Below are 19,418 nucleotides of genomic sequence, written 5' to 3' on the forward strand. Positions count from 1 at the left end.
CTGTATGTCCACGTCAGTAGTTTGATCAATCCCACATCAGTGGAGCACAGAAATCAGGCGTAAACAACGCTTGCTCTCTCTCAGAATCCTGTAAAAAACTTCATTAACAACAACTTAATTTGTCCTTCGTCTCGCCTTCTCTTTTCCGTGTGCGGCCTACTCCTGGCTGGCTCGCCACTTGAAGAGACGGCTAGACGAATTTCGTATTTAATATAAAAAATTTACTCATTTGTTTAGTGTACAAGCTGATTACCATCAATAGGGGTAGTCAGGAAGCATTTCTACTCAAAACACATCTACACACACAAGCAATATACAGCAAGCTTAAGGCAAATCAAAAATGCTCTAGACAGACAGAAGAAAAATTCAAAATGCTTACTACCTCTTTGTTCCCCTCTAGTTTTTATACCGGGCCTCTGACCTAATTCTCGTCATACAACATTCCTGTGCAAGTCTCTGAATACCACAAACTGTTAATCATGTGCAGAACATCTGCTTTCTATTACCCCCCTACCTTTTAGCCCACAGACTTTCTGGAGCCTGCCTTTGGCTAATGTGTTGCCACATTCCTTTTCATGCCTCAGGAGGGTTAGTGTTAAAACAGCTGGTTGTAATCATGGAGCCTTCCACTCCGCATTTTTCATACTTTTATTCAACAAATCTTCATACTTTGTTCAACAACGTCTAAGTCAGTGTGTCACAAATGGACATCCAGATCACATGTATTTAGAACAGGCCTGAACAGGGACATGGATGTCTGTGTGATAGAATAGGAACATCCATCTTATAAAATGGCCAAAAAGATGTTCATGAAGAGCTGAGAGGTAGCCTAATGGTTAGAGCTGTGGGATTGAGAATCAGGAGACCCGGTTCAAATCCAACTTCAGCTGTTTGTAATTTGTTTAGGTGTTTTTTAATTGTGAGGCTTTCAAGAACAGAAGATTCCTACTGTACCTGAACATACACCAGTTTCAAAAGCCTTCATGCTTGCAAATGTCTTATATAGTCCGGGTACAGTAGATATTTCTCTGACCCTTGGGGGGGCTCACAATTTAAGAAACAAGAGAGAGAGAGAGAGGATGAAGTGCGATTTGAACCTGGTCCCTGGATGCTCAGTCCACTGCCGAACTATTAGGCTAATCCACAGATGGTAAGAATGTCCCTAAACTAAAACTGTCACAGAGCCTGGTATCTCTTGTTGGTTTCACATTCAGGGAAGAGGGAGGAGAGCAGCAACCACTGAGGATTAACCCACTGGTTAATATGGCTTATTATGGGAACATTGGGCACTAATGGATTAAGGAGATGTTGTGTCGTAATACTTCCAGTGGACAGCTGATCAATCAGAGCTCCTTTTGTAACCTGGATTGGGAAGTTCCAGGCTAAATAACAACATCCATCGTTTGACACTTGACATTTCCTCCCCTTCTGTGATCAGAATTGGACGTCTGTATTTGGGCCCTCCCTAATCCAGCCAAAACACGGCTTAAACCATGCTCCCTCGCTATATGGAGCTATATGCTATATACTGCCTTTGTGAATTTGAGATTTGGATGGCCATCTAATATAGAAGTCCACACAGCACTGGGCTTTATTTTCAACTACTGGAGTTGCTGGTTGAAGTCCACACCACCCTATTCTGATCTTTCCTGCTTATGAGGAAGTTGTGTTTGATTCAGATACGGCAGGAAGATTAATACATCGAAAATCTAGGTTTGATCATGTGACCCCTTTGTTGCTGGAGCTACATTGGCTGCCAGTTGAAGTACGTGTTAAATTCAAATTATGTTGTTTGGTATTTAAGACATTATGTGGCGATGTTCCTGATAATTGTCTTTTTTTAATTTGTTTGTTGAGTGGTCAATCTGAAGCTCATTGTCATTGAGCATTTGATTTTATCTTTTCCATCTCTTAAGAGTATATGTATAAGAGGGTCCATTTAGGGTCATATTATTATTATGTAGCTGAGTTTTGTAATTTATTACTTTGTATGTCAAAGTCCAGCATATAATATTTTTAGGAAGAGATTGAAAACATGTTTTTTTGAAAATTCTTTGATTAGAATGTGTGGTGATATTATGAATATAGTGCTGTGCATGTTTATTGTTTATTTTTGTGGTCTAATTACCTTCTCTGAACATGTATTTTAGGGATTTTGTGGGATATAAAACCCTAATAGCATAGCAAAGCATTTAAAAAGTAAAATAAAATAATTTGTTGGTGCTTAGAATAGTTTTTCTTATTTGGAAAAAATGCAATATTTTCCTCAGGATGTGAAATAAAGTACCACATTTATTTTGACACTCTCTGAAGAATCTCCCCATTTATTTGCCTCATGAGCTGACTACCTGTAGATGAGAGAGTGGGTTATCTTATGGTGACTCGAAAATGCTTGGTAAAGTTTAAATATATGGCTCGCCAAGGCTCCAGTTTAAGTATGGAAGTGATGGATCACAATAAGATGGTGCCAGAGCCCTCCGATTTTGGAAGATGAATAGATGGAAAGCACGGTTAGTGACTATGATGTCTCCAAAATGTGAAGTTGCAAATTGGTTAAGGACTAAAAGCTGAAATGGGAGCAGTCAGAGCAGATTTGCAGAATTAATTGGGAGAAATTCAGCATGAACTCAGAGATACTGGGAATCGGGTGGAAGAGCACGCTGATGTGCATGATCTCAAAATAAAAGATTGGCAGGTGAAATTGAAGCATGACGAAACTGAACATTAGGTTCTTCGGGATTCCCATGTAGATTTAGAAAATAGATCTTGGCGCAATAACTTGAGTTTCCAGAGCCCCCAACTTGATCAATATAAGAATTGTGTGTCTGTGTGATACAGGAAATTTGTGCAGCCATACTTCACAAGGTGCACATGGACTTGTCTGTGTCACGATCCTACCTTGCCTCCCTTCTTGTTTTCTTGCTCCTGTGGGTCCTGAGACACCATTCCTTCTGGCCTGCCCAACAGCTGTCGTTCTGTACCTCTCACTGTGCAACAGATTCCAGTGAACAGCTGACCTCACTGTATGTGTGGGTTCCCACTGTGATGTATTCCAGCGTCTGTCTGTGTGAGTGGGTTCCTGTAAACGCTTCCAGCATCTGTTTGTGAGTAGGCTCCAGCAGCCTTTCGCTTCATGTGTGTGTGTGCTCCAGCAGCCTTTCGCTTCATTGTATGTGTGGGTTTCAGTAGCATTACGCTTCATTGTGTGTGTGGGTTCCAGTAGTCTTTTGCTTCTTGTATGTGTGGGTTCCAGTAGCCTTTCGCTTCTTTGTATGTGTGGGTTCCAGTAGCCTTTCTCTTCATTGTATGTGTGGGTTCCAGTAGTCTTTCGCTGCATTGTGTGTGTGGGTTTCATTAGCCTACACTTCATTGTAGTATGGGTTCCTGCAGCCCTGTGCTTTGCTTTGTGTGTCTTTGAGTTCCTGGCTTGCTTGCTCAGTCATCTCTAGTCTTCTCCAATTCCAGATATTTACCCTATTATGGGCCTGTTACAATTCTGCTACTGGGCTTCAGTCTATCGTAGACTTCCACTACGTAGCAAGGGTTCACTACCCTGAAACATAACAGTCCTGCAAATGGTATAGTAAACCCAGTTAAGCTGATCATGCACATTGTAGCTTGGGACAACATAAGGACTCAGCACCATGGGATATGATTGCATGCTTTACTGATTTTGTTACCAAAGAAGCAATGCTTCATAAAGCTAGAGTGATGAAGGAAGTCGTATAGGAAAACTGTAAAACAACAGTTTATCAGGACTTGGTGAGAAAATCCTTAGAAAAAGAAGGAGCTTCCATGACCGTCACCTGCTATATGCAGCAAGCTAATCTACAGTACAAATGGTTATTTCCGTTTGGTTTGTGGATCACAGTTTCTGGGACCTCCAAAAAAAGTTCAATCACGAAGCTTGAAAAATTTTAGAAGACAGGAGTTCACTAATCTCCCACTGAGAAGCCAGCTGACAGTGTCTTCATGAGGACCAGTGGTAGACCACGCATGGCAGTGAGTCAAAACTGGAAGGAGGAATTCATGGAGGAAATTCAGGAACGTGGAAGAAGTTCTGACCTGTTGTGCTAATAGTCAATATAGTAAATGTTTTGTGAGTTGAGGAAGGAAAGGGGGGCTTTAGGGTTCAACTTCATATGTGTTAATAGGGAGCCTTGGGAAGTGGAGTTAATAAAGCTGGTTACTGTGGATATGGGTTTGCCCTGAATAGACTACTTTGCATGAGGGGAAGTAGTTTCTTACCTGTAGTAGGTTTTCTCAGAGGACAGCAGGCATCTATTCTCACATCCTTCCTATCTCCCTTTGGAGTGTTATTCTTACCTTTAGTACTGTTCTGCTGGTTGGGCAGAAAGGCATCCACGCATGTGCAGTTAGGGCACTGTCTCAAAGATTTAAAGTGACAGTGAACTTGGCAGTGTCCGCACCAGCTCTGTTAATTGTTCTGGCTCTCTCCTGCCTTTTATAAAAATAAATAAAAGCAAGCAAGCACCTCACGACCTCATTAGCACTGTGGTGGTGAGGCTCAAACTTGCCTCTGGAAGCAGATTCCCAAATGGGGGTGAGTATGGGGGTCTGTGCCAGAGCCGGTGGTGGGAGGTGAGACTGGTGGTTGGGAGACGGGGATAGTGCTGGGCAGACTTGTATGGTGTGTGCCAGAGCCGGTGGTGGGAAACGGGGCTAGTGGTTGGGGGGGCGGGATAGTGTTGGGCAGACTTTTATACGGTCTGTGCCCTGAAAAAGACAGGTACAAATCAAGGTAAGGTATACACAAAATGTGGCACATGTGAGTTATCTTGTTGGGTAGACTGGATGGACCGTGCAGGTCTTTTTCTGCCGTCATCTACTATGTTACTATGAGATATAGTAGTGGGTAAACCATTCCTGCGATGGGTAACATCCTCTCTGGAAAGTCCTGGCTAATCTGTTAATTGGTCAGAGGTTAAATGGGAAGGGGCAGGAGTGGGGAGGAGGGGGACAGAGGATTCTGCGTGTGAGTGGGAGTGGAGGTTATAATGGGCTGTACAGTAGGGAGTTGGAGGGGGGATTTAGGTGATTTCTCTACGCATTCACTGATCATAAGATCCTGGAATGTGTATGGAATTAGTGATTTGTGTAAGAGGAGCATTATATTTAACGAGTTACACAAATTGACATGGGATATCATTGTAACAGAATGGTATCCCATGTCAATTTGTGACTCACTTGCAAAAGAGGGATCAACATCACCTTAATATTATTCAATATGATCAAGTTTTGGCACACATCAGCTCTGGAGGGAGTAAGATGAGAGGAGTTGCAGTTTTCTTAACTTTTCTTTATAGAGGAAGTTTATAAAGATCTTGCAGTTTGCTGTTTAGGTGGTTAAGGGAACAGCTGCAAGGGGTGGTGATCTCACTAATTGTTGATCTTTATGGCCAAAACAGCAACCGGCTCGGGGGGGGGTGGGGGGGTTGTGGGGGGGGGGTGGGGGGGGGTGGTGGGGGGGGGCGGGGGGGGGGGGGGGGGGGGGGGGGGGGGGGTGGGTGGGGGGGGGGGGGGGGGGGGGGGGTTCTTTTTTTTTTTTTTTTTTAATAAATAAAGAAGTAATTGAATTCTCTTTATAGGGAGAAGTTATATTAGGTGGGAATTTTAACATGGCACCATATGCTAAGGGAGGGAGGAGGACTATAGGAAAACATACCACAAGGTGCTTATGAATATGATTGAATCGTTGGACTTGTTAGATGTGTGGCACCTCAACATGGAACTCAGTGAAATTGTACCTAGTTATTCCACCCTATATGACACACACACTAGTAGAATTGATCGTGGTGCCATAGAAAATCTGTGGGGGGAATTGAGAGATATGGTTTTGAGGTTATTCATACTCTATGATCATGCACACATTTGGATCTCTTTAGAGAGATATGGAGAGACAAAATCTAACAGGGTTTTGGAGACTTAATGAAAGTTTATTGAGAGACAAGAAAGTTTGTGAAGAAGTGGAGCGTACAATTTGAAAGCAAGTGTTGAACTGCATCCAATGGATTATCTGGGTTGGAGCACATATGACACTACTTTACTGGTCCTGAAATGACTGAATTGATTTTTGAATTTGGATTGTGGATACCATTTTGATATTTTGTGACCATATTCAAGTACTCTTTTTATATTGTGATCATATTCAAGTGCCAACTATTAAGATGGTTATATGTTCTTTGATTTGTATTTTTTCTATGCACAGTGCTTGAATTGGATACCCATAAGTACATAAGTACATAAGTAGTGCCATACTGGGAAAGACCAAAGGTCCATCTAGCCCAGCATCCTGTCACCGACAGTGGCCAATCCAGGTCAAGGGCACCTGGCACGCTCCCCAAACGTAAAAACATTCCAGACAAGTTATACCTAAAAATGCGGAATTTTTCCAAGTCCATTTAATAGCGGTCTATGGACTTGTCCTTTAGGAATCTATCTAACCCCTTTTTAAACTCCGTCAAGCTAACCGCCCGTACCACGTTCTCCGGCAACGAATTCCAGAGTCTAATTACACGTTGGGTGAAGAAAAATTTTCTCCGATGCGTTTTAAATTTACACACTGTAGCTTCAACTCATGCCCTCTAGTCCTAGTATTTTTGGATAGCGTGAACAGTCGCTTCACATCCACCCGATCTATTCCACTCATTATTTTATACACTTGTTACAATTCTGAGCTCACAAAAATGATTTTATTTTGTAATGTTAAATGGATAGTTTGTTACATAATATTTATAAACATACAATAAACTATTTTTGAGTTCTCTGTAATTTGGTTGGTTAACAATTTTGTATTTCATTACAGGTTATTATGGTGGTTTAAGGGGGCTAGTTATCGAGGTGTGTTAAAAGAGCACCTTGACCGTACTTTGAGTTATTGCCGGATTAAGCAACCTGCTGGTTCTCAACTCTGCAGATTGCTGATTACTGTTTTAAAAGAATAATGCTGCTTGCAAGCCACTTCACAAGCAGCATTATTTTGGACCGAGCCGGCAGAGCAGGGTCCTCCTCGGCCTACGCCCTCCCCCCCCAAATGCTATAAAGCCCCTCTCCTCAGCTCAAGACACACACACCCTCGGCAAGGCCCTGCCTACCCACACACACCCCCACTCCCCCTATGGTGCCATACCCTTAAAGAGGCTATGTTTTGAAGCACTAGTGGTCCAGTTACTACCTGCCCAGTGTGGCACTATCTGTAAAATGCCTGAAAATTCTTGGACCACCAGTACTTCAAAGATAGCCTCTTTAGGGGTTTGGCACCATATGCGTGGTGGGGAGAGTGGGGGGCTTGCATTTTGTGGGGGATAGGCAGAGCCTCAGCTAGAGATTCTTGAGCTAAGGGGGTACCAGTATGGCCTTTGGAAGGGGGACAGTAAGCTGGGGCGACTCTGCTTGTGCCGGCCAAGGATCATAGGGCTTCATCTTTCCAGCCTGATGCTACCAGACATTTAAATAACCTCAGTAAAAAGCTGGGGTTATTTTACCATTATTTTTTGTTCCTAACAGGACTTGCAGTGTTTCACTGCAAGTTGTGTTAGGGTATTTGCATAGTAATGAGATGCTGTCTATGGTGACTCCTAGGATTTTTAGATCAGGGGCGTAGGTAGGTGGGGCCACGGTGGCATAGGCCCCCCCACAGATTTAGCCCTGGCCCCCTCTACTTTCGACCCCCACCCGCCGCCAACCCTCCTCCGCTACTTTTGACCCCCTGCCACCACCGGCCCTCCCCACCATCGCCGCCAGGTACCTTTGCTGGTGGGGGTCCCCAACCCCCGCCAGCCGGTCTTCTCAGCGCTGTCTCCGGCGCGTTCAGTGATCTGTTTCTGTGAGTCCTGACGTCCTGCATGCACACATGCAGGACATCAGGACTCACAGAAACAGATCAGCGAACGCGCTGGAGACCGGCGCTGAAGAAGACTTCAGCTGGCGGGGGTTGGGGATCCCCGTCAGCAAAGGTACCTGGCGGTGACGGGGGAGGATTGGTGGCGGGAGGGGGGGGCGAAAGTGGCGGGAGAGGGTCGGGCCGGCGGCGGGGGTTCGAAAGTAGTGGGGGCCAGGGCTAAATCTGTGGGGGGCCTATGCCACCGTGGCCCCACCTACCTACGCCCCTGATCTAAAAATCCTAGGAGTCACCATAGACAGCCCCCCATCTTGGGCTCTGGATCCTCTCCCTCCAGCCCAGGTCTGACTATGCCCCTGTTTTAGATTGTCAGATATTGGGAGAGATGTGCCCATGGCATTGATGATTGGGAAGTGATCGGTGTTGTGTGTTGATGTGTGTATCAGGCAGTGCATTTTTTCCTTGTTAAGTTTGAGCTTGAACATTAAACTCTGGGAGCTGTGCCTTCTTCAGCTTCAGGCAGACTTGAGGCCCTGTCTGACCTGGGGACCCAGAGTAATTGCCCTGGTTGCAACTACCTCTCCCTCCCCTTCCCCTAGATTAGGTCCTTGTTATGTGAGTTTTAAAAGTTATGGCAAAGTGGTAGATTTGCTCTAGGTCCTGAGTGAATTTTGTATAGTTTTGTATTACTTTACAATATGACTGGTACTGACAGAGTTTATGTTGCTATTATAGGGATTGTGTTAGAAACAAATATTTTGTGTATAGCATATTTTATGGGGAAATGTCTTAGCTCTGTTGTACACCAAATGTTGGAGGAGATGCCAAGTGCTTCTATGAATGCAGTATGTATGGATTTAATACTGTATGAAGGAAGAATATCTACCCTTCAAAGGTAAAATGCATGAATTCCATCTCACGTAATGAGGAGTTAATGCGTTTTGCCCTTGGAGGGCAGATACCCAGCCCTCAATGTGGCCTGCAGGCACTCAGTCCTGTATTACTGTCCTCACTGTTGGGAGCAGAACGGGGTGCGGCAAGGAGCAGAGAAGTGGCAGGTGTCAAGTTTAAATTTTCAAAAAGTTAGCAAATCTAGGCATACGATTCATGTAGCTGGTAGGGATCTCCAAACCCCACAAACTGAAGACATCTACAGCCCAACAACCCCCCCCCCCCCCCCCCAATCAAAAAACCATGGCAGTCAGTGGTGCTGCTCCAAACCACTGACACTGGCATCATGAGAATATTCTCATTCCTGTTCAGTTCATTCATGAGAACTGAGCATGCCTGGGGTGCTGCTCTCAGTAGCTCAGAGCACTGCCTTTGACTTCTGCATTTTACAAGAGCTGATGGGTTGTGGATATCTTAAGCTGGGGGGAGGGGGGGATCTTCACTAGCTAAGGTATTTAATTTTTAAAGTCCTAGGGGGAAGGAAGAGGAAATGCATGTCCACCCAGCTTACCCAGTGGTCCACCCAAAAATGCCTTCTGGCTACACAACTGATCTCAAGTAGAGATACAGACTTTTACAAGAAATTTACATAACTCTACCTAAGTGATGTAGAACGAGTAGAAGTAAATCGATTTTTTACTCGTTCCAAAAGTTCAAAGACTAGGGGACACTCGAGGAAGTTACATGGAAATACTTTTAAAACAAATAGGAGGAAATATTTTTCACTCAACAATAGTTAAGCTCTGGAACTCTTTGCCAGAGGACGTGATAACAGCGGTTAGTGTATCTGGGTTTAAAAAAAGGTTTGGACAAATTCGTGGAGGAAAAGTCCATAGTCTGCTATTGAAACAGACATGGGAAGCAACTGCTTGCCCTGGGATTTATAGTATGGAGTGTTGCCACGATTTGGGTTTCTGCCAGGTATTTGTGACCTGGATTGGCCACTGTTTGGAAAACAGGGTAGATGGACCATTGGTCTGACCCAGTATGGCTACTCTTGTGTTCTTATATACTTCTTTTATGTTGAATTTTCCTACTGCTTCAGATTATAGCCTGCATAGAAATCTGGACTCCCTGGGGCTATGCCTCTAGTTACTGGAATCGTCTTCCAATTTAACTTAAGTTGGTGGCATCATATTTACAGTTTCATAAATTATTGAAACTAAAATACCAAGGGGGTAATAATCAACAGGTGGAGGTCAGCGTTTTTTTAAGCGCTGATTGCCACCACCAAAATTATTCCTGAATATTCAGTGCTGGGCCATGTCTGGGTTCTGGCATTAAATATCTGGGTATGTGCTGATGGCCAGCACGTAAGTAGATAAGTCCAGAAATTCAGCGCTTAACCAGATAAGTTAAACTGGACAAACACAAGACTTCTATTTTTCCCAGACTATTTGCCTGGTTAATATATCCGGTTAAGGGCTGAGTATTGGTACTTACCCAGTAAAGTGTCGTGTCGACTGTGCCCCCATATCACCTTAAAATAGATGGTTTGAGCTTTAGTGGTCAGAGGGCATATTCAGTGGCACTATCCAAGTAAGTGAGTTAATCAGATAAGTGCCTCTTATCCAGTTAACTCACTTGAACATTGATCCCTTTGTAAATACCTTGTTGACATAAACTGAGTGGGTTTTATCTACTTTCTGTCTTGCCTCTGAGACAGAAGTAACCTTCTGGAGGTCTCCTGGGGGGGGGGGGGGGGAGGTGTGGACCCTCGAGTAAATCTTTACTCCCCCAGGCAGAATTCCAGGCAAGAAAAGCTGTGGCTACTAAATAAGTATTGGACATAATAAATGTTTATTTAAATTGTCAAAGAAGTCAATCAGTAATTATTGAAATAGTAACAAATAAACTCCCAATTCAGTATAATATGTAGCAAATAAAAACAGAGTTTTCCCTGGGAGCTGTCAATATGTCCACCTGCTAGTGGATAAATTGAGGCTCGCCATCCTCAGTTTTGTTTCCTCTTAAATATTTTTTCTTCCTTTCTTCATTATCTTAATTATAATTACCTTTCCTACCTAATGAATATGCATCTTTCCAGAATATTCTGTTTTCTGTTATGAATCATGTTCCATCAAATGCTATCATTTATTCCCTTAAATTGACAGTTAGGGCCTGTCATGTAAGTTTTCATTAGAAAATGAGTAAAGTTACTCTGTTACTACCCCCACCCACTTGCTAAGGGTAAAATTTTACTCACACCCACTTACTTCTTCTTTTGATTGTTTATCTGGATACAGCAGATGTCCTTAGTCATAGGAGTCTCTGTCTTAGTTGCTAACCAGCAACTTATCACAAGTTAGCATAGCATTGTCAAACCACAACCTTAGAAGGGTAGCTTTCAGAAAAAACACATTATAGCTCTCTTGCAACTCTTAAGTCTGCTCCCAGCTCAAGAAAAGCAAAATAGCTAAAAGAAAAGCTAGAAATATGTATGGTTTGCTGTTTGCAACCTTTTCATGCCCTCTATGATAAACAGTCTGTGCCGTTGTTGTGACCAGAAACTGGAAATAGTGGACTCCAAAGCAAGAGTGTTCTATCACTGTTTATTAATATATAGAGTAGGCCTACTGTGAGAAAAGCCTCTCCTAAGCAATTCAAAGTAGGGCTCTGAAAGCAAGGTTATATAGTATTAATTTTCATTAATATGCACTACAGTATCATTACTATGCATGTTATACAGTTGCAAGGTAGACATGTAGAAATATGGGCTCCTTCTTATAGATGCCTGATTAAGCATTACCTGTATTGATAATATAATGTAATATTAGTGAGGTAGCTTATGTGTTGAAATCTTGAGAATTGTGTTTTCTAGTTAATATGTTTTATGAAGATTGTATCTTTTCTTTTGTAATCTGCTGTGTGCTTTTGTTTTTTATGTGGTGTATAAATACATATGGTATGTTAAGAATACTGCCTTTAATCATGCTTTCTCCTGTTATGCAGTTGCACCTAAATTTATCGGTACACATGTCTTTGAGGACTATGATCTTGAGCGTCTGCGGAGTTACATTGATTGGAAACCTTTCTTTGATGTTTGGCAGCTGAGAGGAAAATATCCCAACCGAGGATTTCCCAAGATTTTCAATGACAAGACAGTGGGTAAGTAAAGGATTTATTTCTTCTCTAGATTAACATTATCTGAACTATCTTTTGGGAGAGGTGAAATAGGTTCTATCGTTACATTTTAATTAGATTTAATGATGGAATATGACAGAACCTCCTAGATCCTTTCATTGGGGAATGGCACTGGAGAAATTTCAAGTGAAAGATGCATTTGTATTGTCTGTGACTTTTACTTTTTAGAATAACATGCACAGCATTAGAGCTGCATGGGCCAGAATCTAGTATCCCCCTGAGTGTCTCTTTTGCAGTATGAAGAAAAAAGCATGCACTGAGCTGCAAATCTATAGGTATTTGACCTGTAGATGGAAGCTTGTCTTTGTGGGTACCCTGTGTAGTTCAGCAAGAAAATGGGTTTTGCGGGCCACCTTAAACTAGTTGTAGGAAAGTTCTGCTCGCTAGGGGAAAGACAGTTCCTTCCATAAAGAAGATGCTGTAAAAAAAAAAAAAAAAAGTAGGCATAGTGCCTTGTAGATTCTAATCTATCTTGAGATATGGCAGGTATAAAGAGCCAGGTGCACAGGTGGGAGTATATAAAATTGCAGGGACAAAATAAGAGGGAACACCAGCATGCAAGACTTTATGAGCTAAGTCAAGATTTTAAACAAGCCCAGGTCTCTTTGCGGCCTGGTCATAATCAGTCTCTTATATAACATGGAGATGGAAACAGGATCTCCCGTCGGCATCTCTAACAGGGCATCCAATTTGGTGGTCAAATCAACACCCAATGCCCTGCGCGTAAGAGAAGTCACATAGTGTCGTATCTGTTCATATGCGAAACGGTTACCCCAGTCTAATGAATTTAACCCAAGGTCTTCCATGGACTTCATCTCGCCATTTGGTCCCAACACATGGTGCAGGAACAGTATCCCCCTCTCACCCCAGGACCTCACCACTTGGTTATCCATGCCCGGACGAAATGCCTCATTGCCCTGCAGGGGGAGCAAGCCACTACATCTGCAGTCAAAAGACCAGATCTTCGCCAAATCTCTCCATACTCCTCTTAAGGGCTCTATCAAGACACTAGACCGTATGTATGTGGGCAGATCTTTCCGCAGTGCCTGCAGTACATAAAAAATATGTAGGGGACCACACAGCTCCACTTCCATAGCCAGGGGAGTGAAACTCTCCGTCTGCTGATACCAGTCCCCCAAGTGACGCAAGAGACAAGCCATATTATAAAGTTTAATATCTGGGACTCCAAATCCTCCCTCCCCGCTTTTCCCTTGAGAAATTCAAACTTGACCTGAGGCCTTTTCCTAGCCCAAAAGAATCTGGAAAGCATATTTTGAAGTGCTCTTAAGTCCCGTTGTTTGAGGTAAAGTGGGATCGTCTGCATGCAATAAAGCCACTTGGGAAACAACACCATATTAAACAGAGCAATCCGCCCCATCAACGACAACGGCAATCCATCCCATCTCTCCAATATTTCCCTGGTACTCTTCAGCAGCTGCGCTATATTATATTCGCCTAGTTGTCTAGGATCCTTAGTAAGTAATATTCCCAAATATTTAAACGCCTCAGCCTGCCTCCTAAAGGGGCAATGTAAGCTCTCCCATTGGTGATCCCTCATAAATAGAGACATTACCTCTGTTTTATCTAGATTAAGACTAAACCCAGAAAAATCTCTGAACTCGGCAAATATTTCCATGAGAGCTGGCAAGGACACCTGTGGATTTTCGATTATCACCAATAGGTCATCCGCAAACGCAGAAATCTTAAAGGATTCCTCCCCTATCTGTACCCCCTTCACCTCCTCCATTCCTTTAATATCCCTAATCAGGGGGTCTATCACCATTACAAAAAGGAGGGGTGAAAGAGGACAGCCCTGTCTAGTTCCCCGAGATATTTCAAATGGTTCTGACATCTGGTCATTAACTAGAACTTCAGCAGTATTATCTTGGTATAGGGCTTTTATTGCTGCATGGAAAAATCCCATCACCCCATAGGCCCTCAATATAGCGAACATAAAATCCCAGTTGACATGGTCAAAAGCCTTTTCGGCGTCAAAACTTATTATTAAAGCTGGGGTTGAATATCGGTGCAATGTCTCCAAAGCCCCCAAGATTTTTCTCATATTTCGTATCACTGTTCTCCCCCGCACAAAACCCACTTGAGATTCCTCTACTATGCTTGGGAGAATTCTTCCTAATCTGTTTGCCAAGATCTTGGCAAACAGTTTGGTCTCAAACGGCAGAAGGGAAATAGGTCTGTACGAACCAGCTTGTAGAGGATCTTTACCTGCTTTTAACAGCACCACGATTTGTGCCTTTCGCAAGGACTCGGGCAGAATTCCTGTCTGTACGTATCGGTTAAACACTTCCGTTAGGCAAGGCACAACCTCTTGGCTGAGAAGTTTGTAAAATTCAGCCGTAAGTCCGTCCCCTCCCGGTGATTTATGCAATGGGCTGTTTCGTATACCCCAGCTTACCTCCTCTTCCGAAATGTCTGCATTTAGACTTTCTTGCTGCTGGTCAGTAATTTGGGGCAACTGTTGACCCTCTATATACCCTTCCGCCTGCAAACCCTGTTCCTCAGGGACTGAGTACAGCTGTTCATAAAATTGTTTAAAGACTTCATTCACCTCTGCAGAAGTGTGATGAAGCCCTCCCTCTGTATCTTTTATTTGAGATATAAATCGCGAGCCCCCTATTTGTTTCACTAAGCGGCCCAACATTTTCCCCTGCTTGTTGGCATATTTATATAACTGGAAGCGATAGAATTGATTTGATTTTTGTGCCTTGGCATGTATTAATTGGTTCAGGGAAGCCCGAGCCTCCAACAGTTGTGTCTTGTGTAAGCTGGAAGGCATGGCCCCAAACCTCTGTCTAGCATGTCTTACTGTTTTCTCCATACGGAGGATCTCTGCGTCCCTAGACCTTCTCTTATGTACATGATATGATATAATGGAGCCTCTCAGTACCGCCTTGGCTGCTTCCCAAAACAGCACCGGGTCGCTCAGATATGTGTCCTCATTAAATTCAGTATATTCCTTCCATTGGGCCTGTATGTAGGGCAAAAATTGTCTATCATAGTAAAGTTCCCTGGGGAAGCGCCATCCAGGTCTCCGACTCCCCCCTCCCCCAAGGGACAGGAGCACCCACACCATGGCATGATCTGACACCTGGGTCGCTCCTATCTCCGCCTGAAGCAATGAGCTAACTTCACTAGCTGATATCAGAATATAATCAATACGCGATAGTGTACCATGCGCCCTAGAAAGGTGAGTGTAATCCCTCTCCCCCGGGTGGAACAAACGCCACGTGTCCACCAAATCCATTGAAGAACACAGCCTCGGGATCCCCCTTGAAAGGTCTATGGGCCCCACCCTCGAGGTACCTGTGCTATCAATCAGAGGATCAACAACTGAGTTGAAGTCACCACACATAATAATGGGCATGTGATCAAAGAGTGCACCCGCCTCATCAACTCTCGGTTAAAATCGCTTGTCGTATTGATTCGGTGCATATACATTTACCAAAAGTACATTCCGATTGTGCACCCTTACTTCTGCCATAACAAATCTACCCTTAGGGTCCACAACCACCTTTTTCTTTACTAATGTAAGCCCTTTACGGAACAAAATAATCACACCCGCTTTCCTGTTTGGGGAGGGGCTGTCCACATAATCTCCCACCCACCACCTACATAGTTTTTTGTGTTCCTTGGCAGTTAGATGCGTTTCCTGCAGCATGGCTATATGGACCCGTTTCCTATTTAAGGTCTGTAATATCTTACTGCGTTTTACCGGAGATGTCACTCCCCAACATTCCAAGAAACCACTTTAACCATGGTCATTGAGCATTACTCCAATTAGGCTGATACCACTTATATCAAGGGAAAGGTGACCCAGCCTCCACCTCTCCCTTCTTTCCTCCTCATCTTCCCGTGTTCTCCCATTCCTACTTCTGAGTTCTAGGTCTAAAGCACTTTGGTATATCATCTCCCCTCCCCCCACCCTCGCCCACCCTCTCTTTCCCTTCCCCTCCAATCCCCTGCTTCTCCAAAGCTCTTTCTCTACCCTCCCTCCCCCCCTCCCAACCCCCTCCCCCATCCCTGAGTTCACCTTTGAACTCGTCACGTAAAGGTGCTTGATCCCCTTTGCATGATCCTTTAACCCCTTTCCGGGGATCCCCTATCAAGATCTAAACCAAGGCCTTCCAGGAGACCTTCCACATCCATTGTCTACCTTCTATATTAATACAATGTAGAAACAACATACTGTATAAACCCATTAAAGAGAAGGAAAGAGAAAAAGAAAAACATTTTCAATTTCATACAGTTAACAGTTTTACCCCCAAGCTCCAACAAGGGTAGCCAGTTCTCTTGCATGTCTGCCTCAGGCATGTACATACAAATGTACGTCAAACCTCAGTAATTTATGTTCTGTCCTTTCAGCCTCCGTCAGTCTGTTGTCACCGGTGTTAGGTTTCGAATAAAATCTTTAGCTGTTGGTACGTCCACAAAATACTTCTCGGTACCTCCATGCTGCACCCTCAGTTCGCCGGGTAAATTAGAGCAAATCTAATCTTTTTCCATGAAGTGCCGCACAAACCGGCGCGAATTCTTTCCTTGCCGCTGCCACCCTCGCCGAGTAATCTTGGAAGCACAGGACACGTTGACCATCATGCTTAAGTTCCGCTCCTGTACGCAGGGCCTGTAAAATAGCTTGTTTATGCCCATAATTAAGAAGCTTCATAATCACCGCCCTTGGTCGGTTCTGGCCTTGATTTTTCGGTCCCAATCGGTGTGCGCGTTCAATTCGCATAGGTCCTGACTGATTATTCATTTTCAACACCGTTGGGATCCAGGACTCGAGGAATCTGCCCAGCTCCGATTCTTTAATCTGTTCTGATAGCCCAATCAATCGCAAATTGTTGCGTCTAGATCTGTTCTCCAAGTCGTCAATTTTATTTTCCAGGTCTGTTATTTTTTTTTGTAAGGCTTCAGTAGGTTGTGCGGTGTTCACCATGCGGTCTTCGATATCGCTGACCCTTTGTTGAACATGATCTAAGTCCAGGTGAAATCCGTCTAGGCGTTCATGAGCCGAGTCTGCTCTGTCAAAATCGCCTGTAGTTTTTTATCCAATGCCGCCTCCACAGCCGCCGTTACTTCTGCTGTAATTTCGGCAGTCCACACTGAGCAGACGCTCGTGTTCGGCGACTGCGGAGCGGGCGCCATCTTGGGCTCCGCTACTTTGTTTTTGTCCTTTTTTTGGAGTTTCGCCGCCATCTCCCAGTTGCGATTCGTTTCCACTCGACAACTCTTTTCGCTCCAACCAGCACTTCAATCCAGGTACTCCCTAAGAGTTTAGGATCCCGGGGAGGTCAGATAATTGACAAAGTTAAGGGGAAAACGCAGGAGCTCCGCTCAGACGCGACTTCCCTCCTGCATAGCACCACGTGACCCACGTCCCTTGCTAAGTCAAGATTTTAAACTGAACCCTATACTATACTGGAAGCCTGTTCTTTATGTTTGGGGAGGGGGGAGGGTAGCAGCACATAGCAACCCTCCAATATAACAATGAAACTTCCCCTTTACTGATGCACTGAAACTCTGTAGCATATGCTTCCCGCTGCACACAATGCAGGACTACCTTCTCTGCTTGCACAAACTCTTCTACTGCCTAGGGCTTGGTGCAAAGGTGCCAGTGGTGACACCTGTTTACTCTGGTCTTTGCTGGAAAGAACGTATGATGTGGATAAGATGGGCTATGGCTTTTTTCAGTGTCACCCATCGCGAAAATCACTTAAAGCGGTGAGCCCCCAGGTTATCAGTTGAAATACTTGTGGCAAGGGTAGTTACAACTGAGCAAACTTCATCCTCGTCTTCAGGGTTCACTAGTTCAAAGGAGTTTGCTGTAGTTAGAGGGTCGCTGGTTCTGTGAGTAAAGTTGGCCCTGTTAATCATGTCATTTGCACTGGGTGCACTGCTGAGACAACTCTTGTGGCATGGTCTGCTGGGTTCTGGTCAGAAGACACGTAGTGCCATTGGTTAGGTCTGGTAGATCTTCAGATGCGTTGTACTCGGTTACTCACGTATACATAGAATCTTCTACTCTGGTTATATATATATAGCCAAGTACAACCTTGCTATCTGTATAGAACTTAACTGAATCTAAGTGGGTGTCCATTTCACTCACAACCAGTTCTGCTATTTCTACTGCCAGGACTGCTCCACATAGTTCTAGGCGTGGTACAGTCTGACTAGGTTGCGGGACTAACTTGGCTTTGCCGAAGATGAATCCCATATGGACATTGCCGCAGGCATCTTTGGTTATAAGGTGTGACACTGCAGCTATGGCTTTCTCTGAGGCATCAGAGAAGCTGCAAACCTCCTTGTGGCAAGCATTCATGAGGGACATGGAGGCATGTGAAGTTCTTCAAGTGTCTTTAGGGAGTTTCTCCATGCGTTCCACTCTTTCATCTTTTCTTGTGGTAGTAGAACATCCCATTCATTTGAGCTTGAAGAAAGTTCACGAAGCAATGTTTTCCCTTGGATGGTGACTGGTGCCACAAATCCTAGTGGGTCATAGAGGCTATTCACTGTAGACAAGATCCCTCGTCGGGTGTACGGTTTCTCTTGCATACAGACCCGGAAGATGGAGGTGTCTCTCTTCAGGTCCCAATTCAGGCCAAGGCTGCATTGTAGTGGGGGTGTATCCACTCCTAAGTCTAGATCTTTCAAGTTTGTGGCATGATCTACTGTAGGAAACACTTTCATTACATTTGCGCTGTTGGATGCAATTTTGTGGAGCCTCAAATTAGCTTCCGCTAACATCATCTGCGTCCTTTTCAGCAGGTCAATGGCTTCTGTTTCAGTAGGCAAGGACTTCAACCCATCATCCACATAGAAATCTCTCTCTACAAACTGTCTGGCATCAGCCCCGTGTTCTTTCCCTCCTTCTCTTGCAGTTTGTCTAAGGCCATAGGTGGCCACTGCTGGTGATGGGCTGTTCCCAAAGACATGGACTCGCATCCTGTATTCAACCACATCTCCGTTGACGTCATCACGGCGGAACCACAGGAACCTTAAATAATTTCTGTGATATTCATGGACAGTGAAGCAGTAGAACATTTGCTGAATGTCAGCCGTCATGGCAATGGGTTCTTTCCTGAAGCGGATTAGGATCCCTAGTAGGCTATTGGTTAGGTCGGGCCCAGTGAGCAGCACATTGTTAAGTGAGATGCCATGGAACTGCGCGCTAGAATCAAACACGATTCGGATTTGCTGTGGCTTCTGAGGGTGGTATACCCCAAAGATAGGTAGATACCACCAGCACTCTTCGTTCTCTTTCAGTGGTGGGCCAGCTCTGCGTGACCATTGATGAGCATGTTCTGCATGAAGGTTATGAAATGCTGCCTCATCTCTGGTTTCCTCCTCAAGGTTTTCCTCAACGAGACAAGTCGGGAGAGAGCATAGCTTCTGTTGTTTGGGAGTTGAAACCTGGGCTTATGGAATGGTAGGGGTGCTACCC

The 19,418-nt window shown here is 44.2% G+C and overlaps 1 protein-coding gene across 1 annotated transcript in view; it reads left to right on the forward strand.

Moving 5' to 3' along the window:
• The window catches only part of MTR (5-methyltetrahydrofolate-homocysteine methyltransferase), a 345,546-nt gene that overhangs the window by 278,282 nt on the left and 47,846 nt on the right, over positions 1 to 19,418 (forward strand). The window contains 1 exon segment of the mRNA XM_030196515.1: positions 11,765 to 11,920. Coding sequence (XP_030052375.1) covers positions 11,765 to 11,920 — 156 coding nt within the window.

The sequence above is a fragment of the Microcaecilia unicolor genome, chromosome 3 (assembly GCF_901765095.1).
Source record: "Microcaecilia unicolor chromosome 3, aMicUni1.1, whole genome shotgun sequence".
NCBI classification, from domain to species: Eukaryota; Metazoa; Chordata; class Amphibia; order Gymnophiona; family Siphonopidae; genus Microcaecilia; species Microcaecilia unicolor.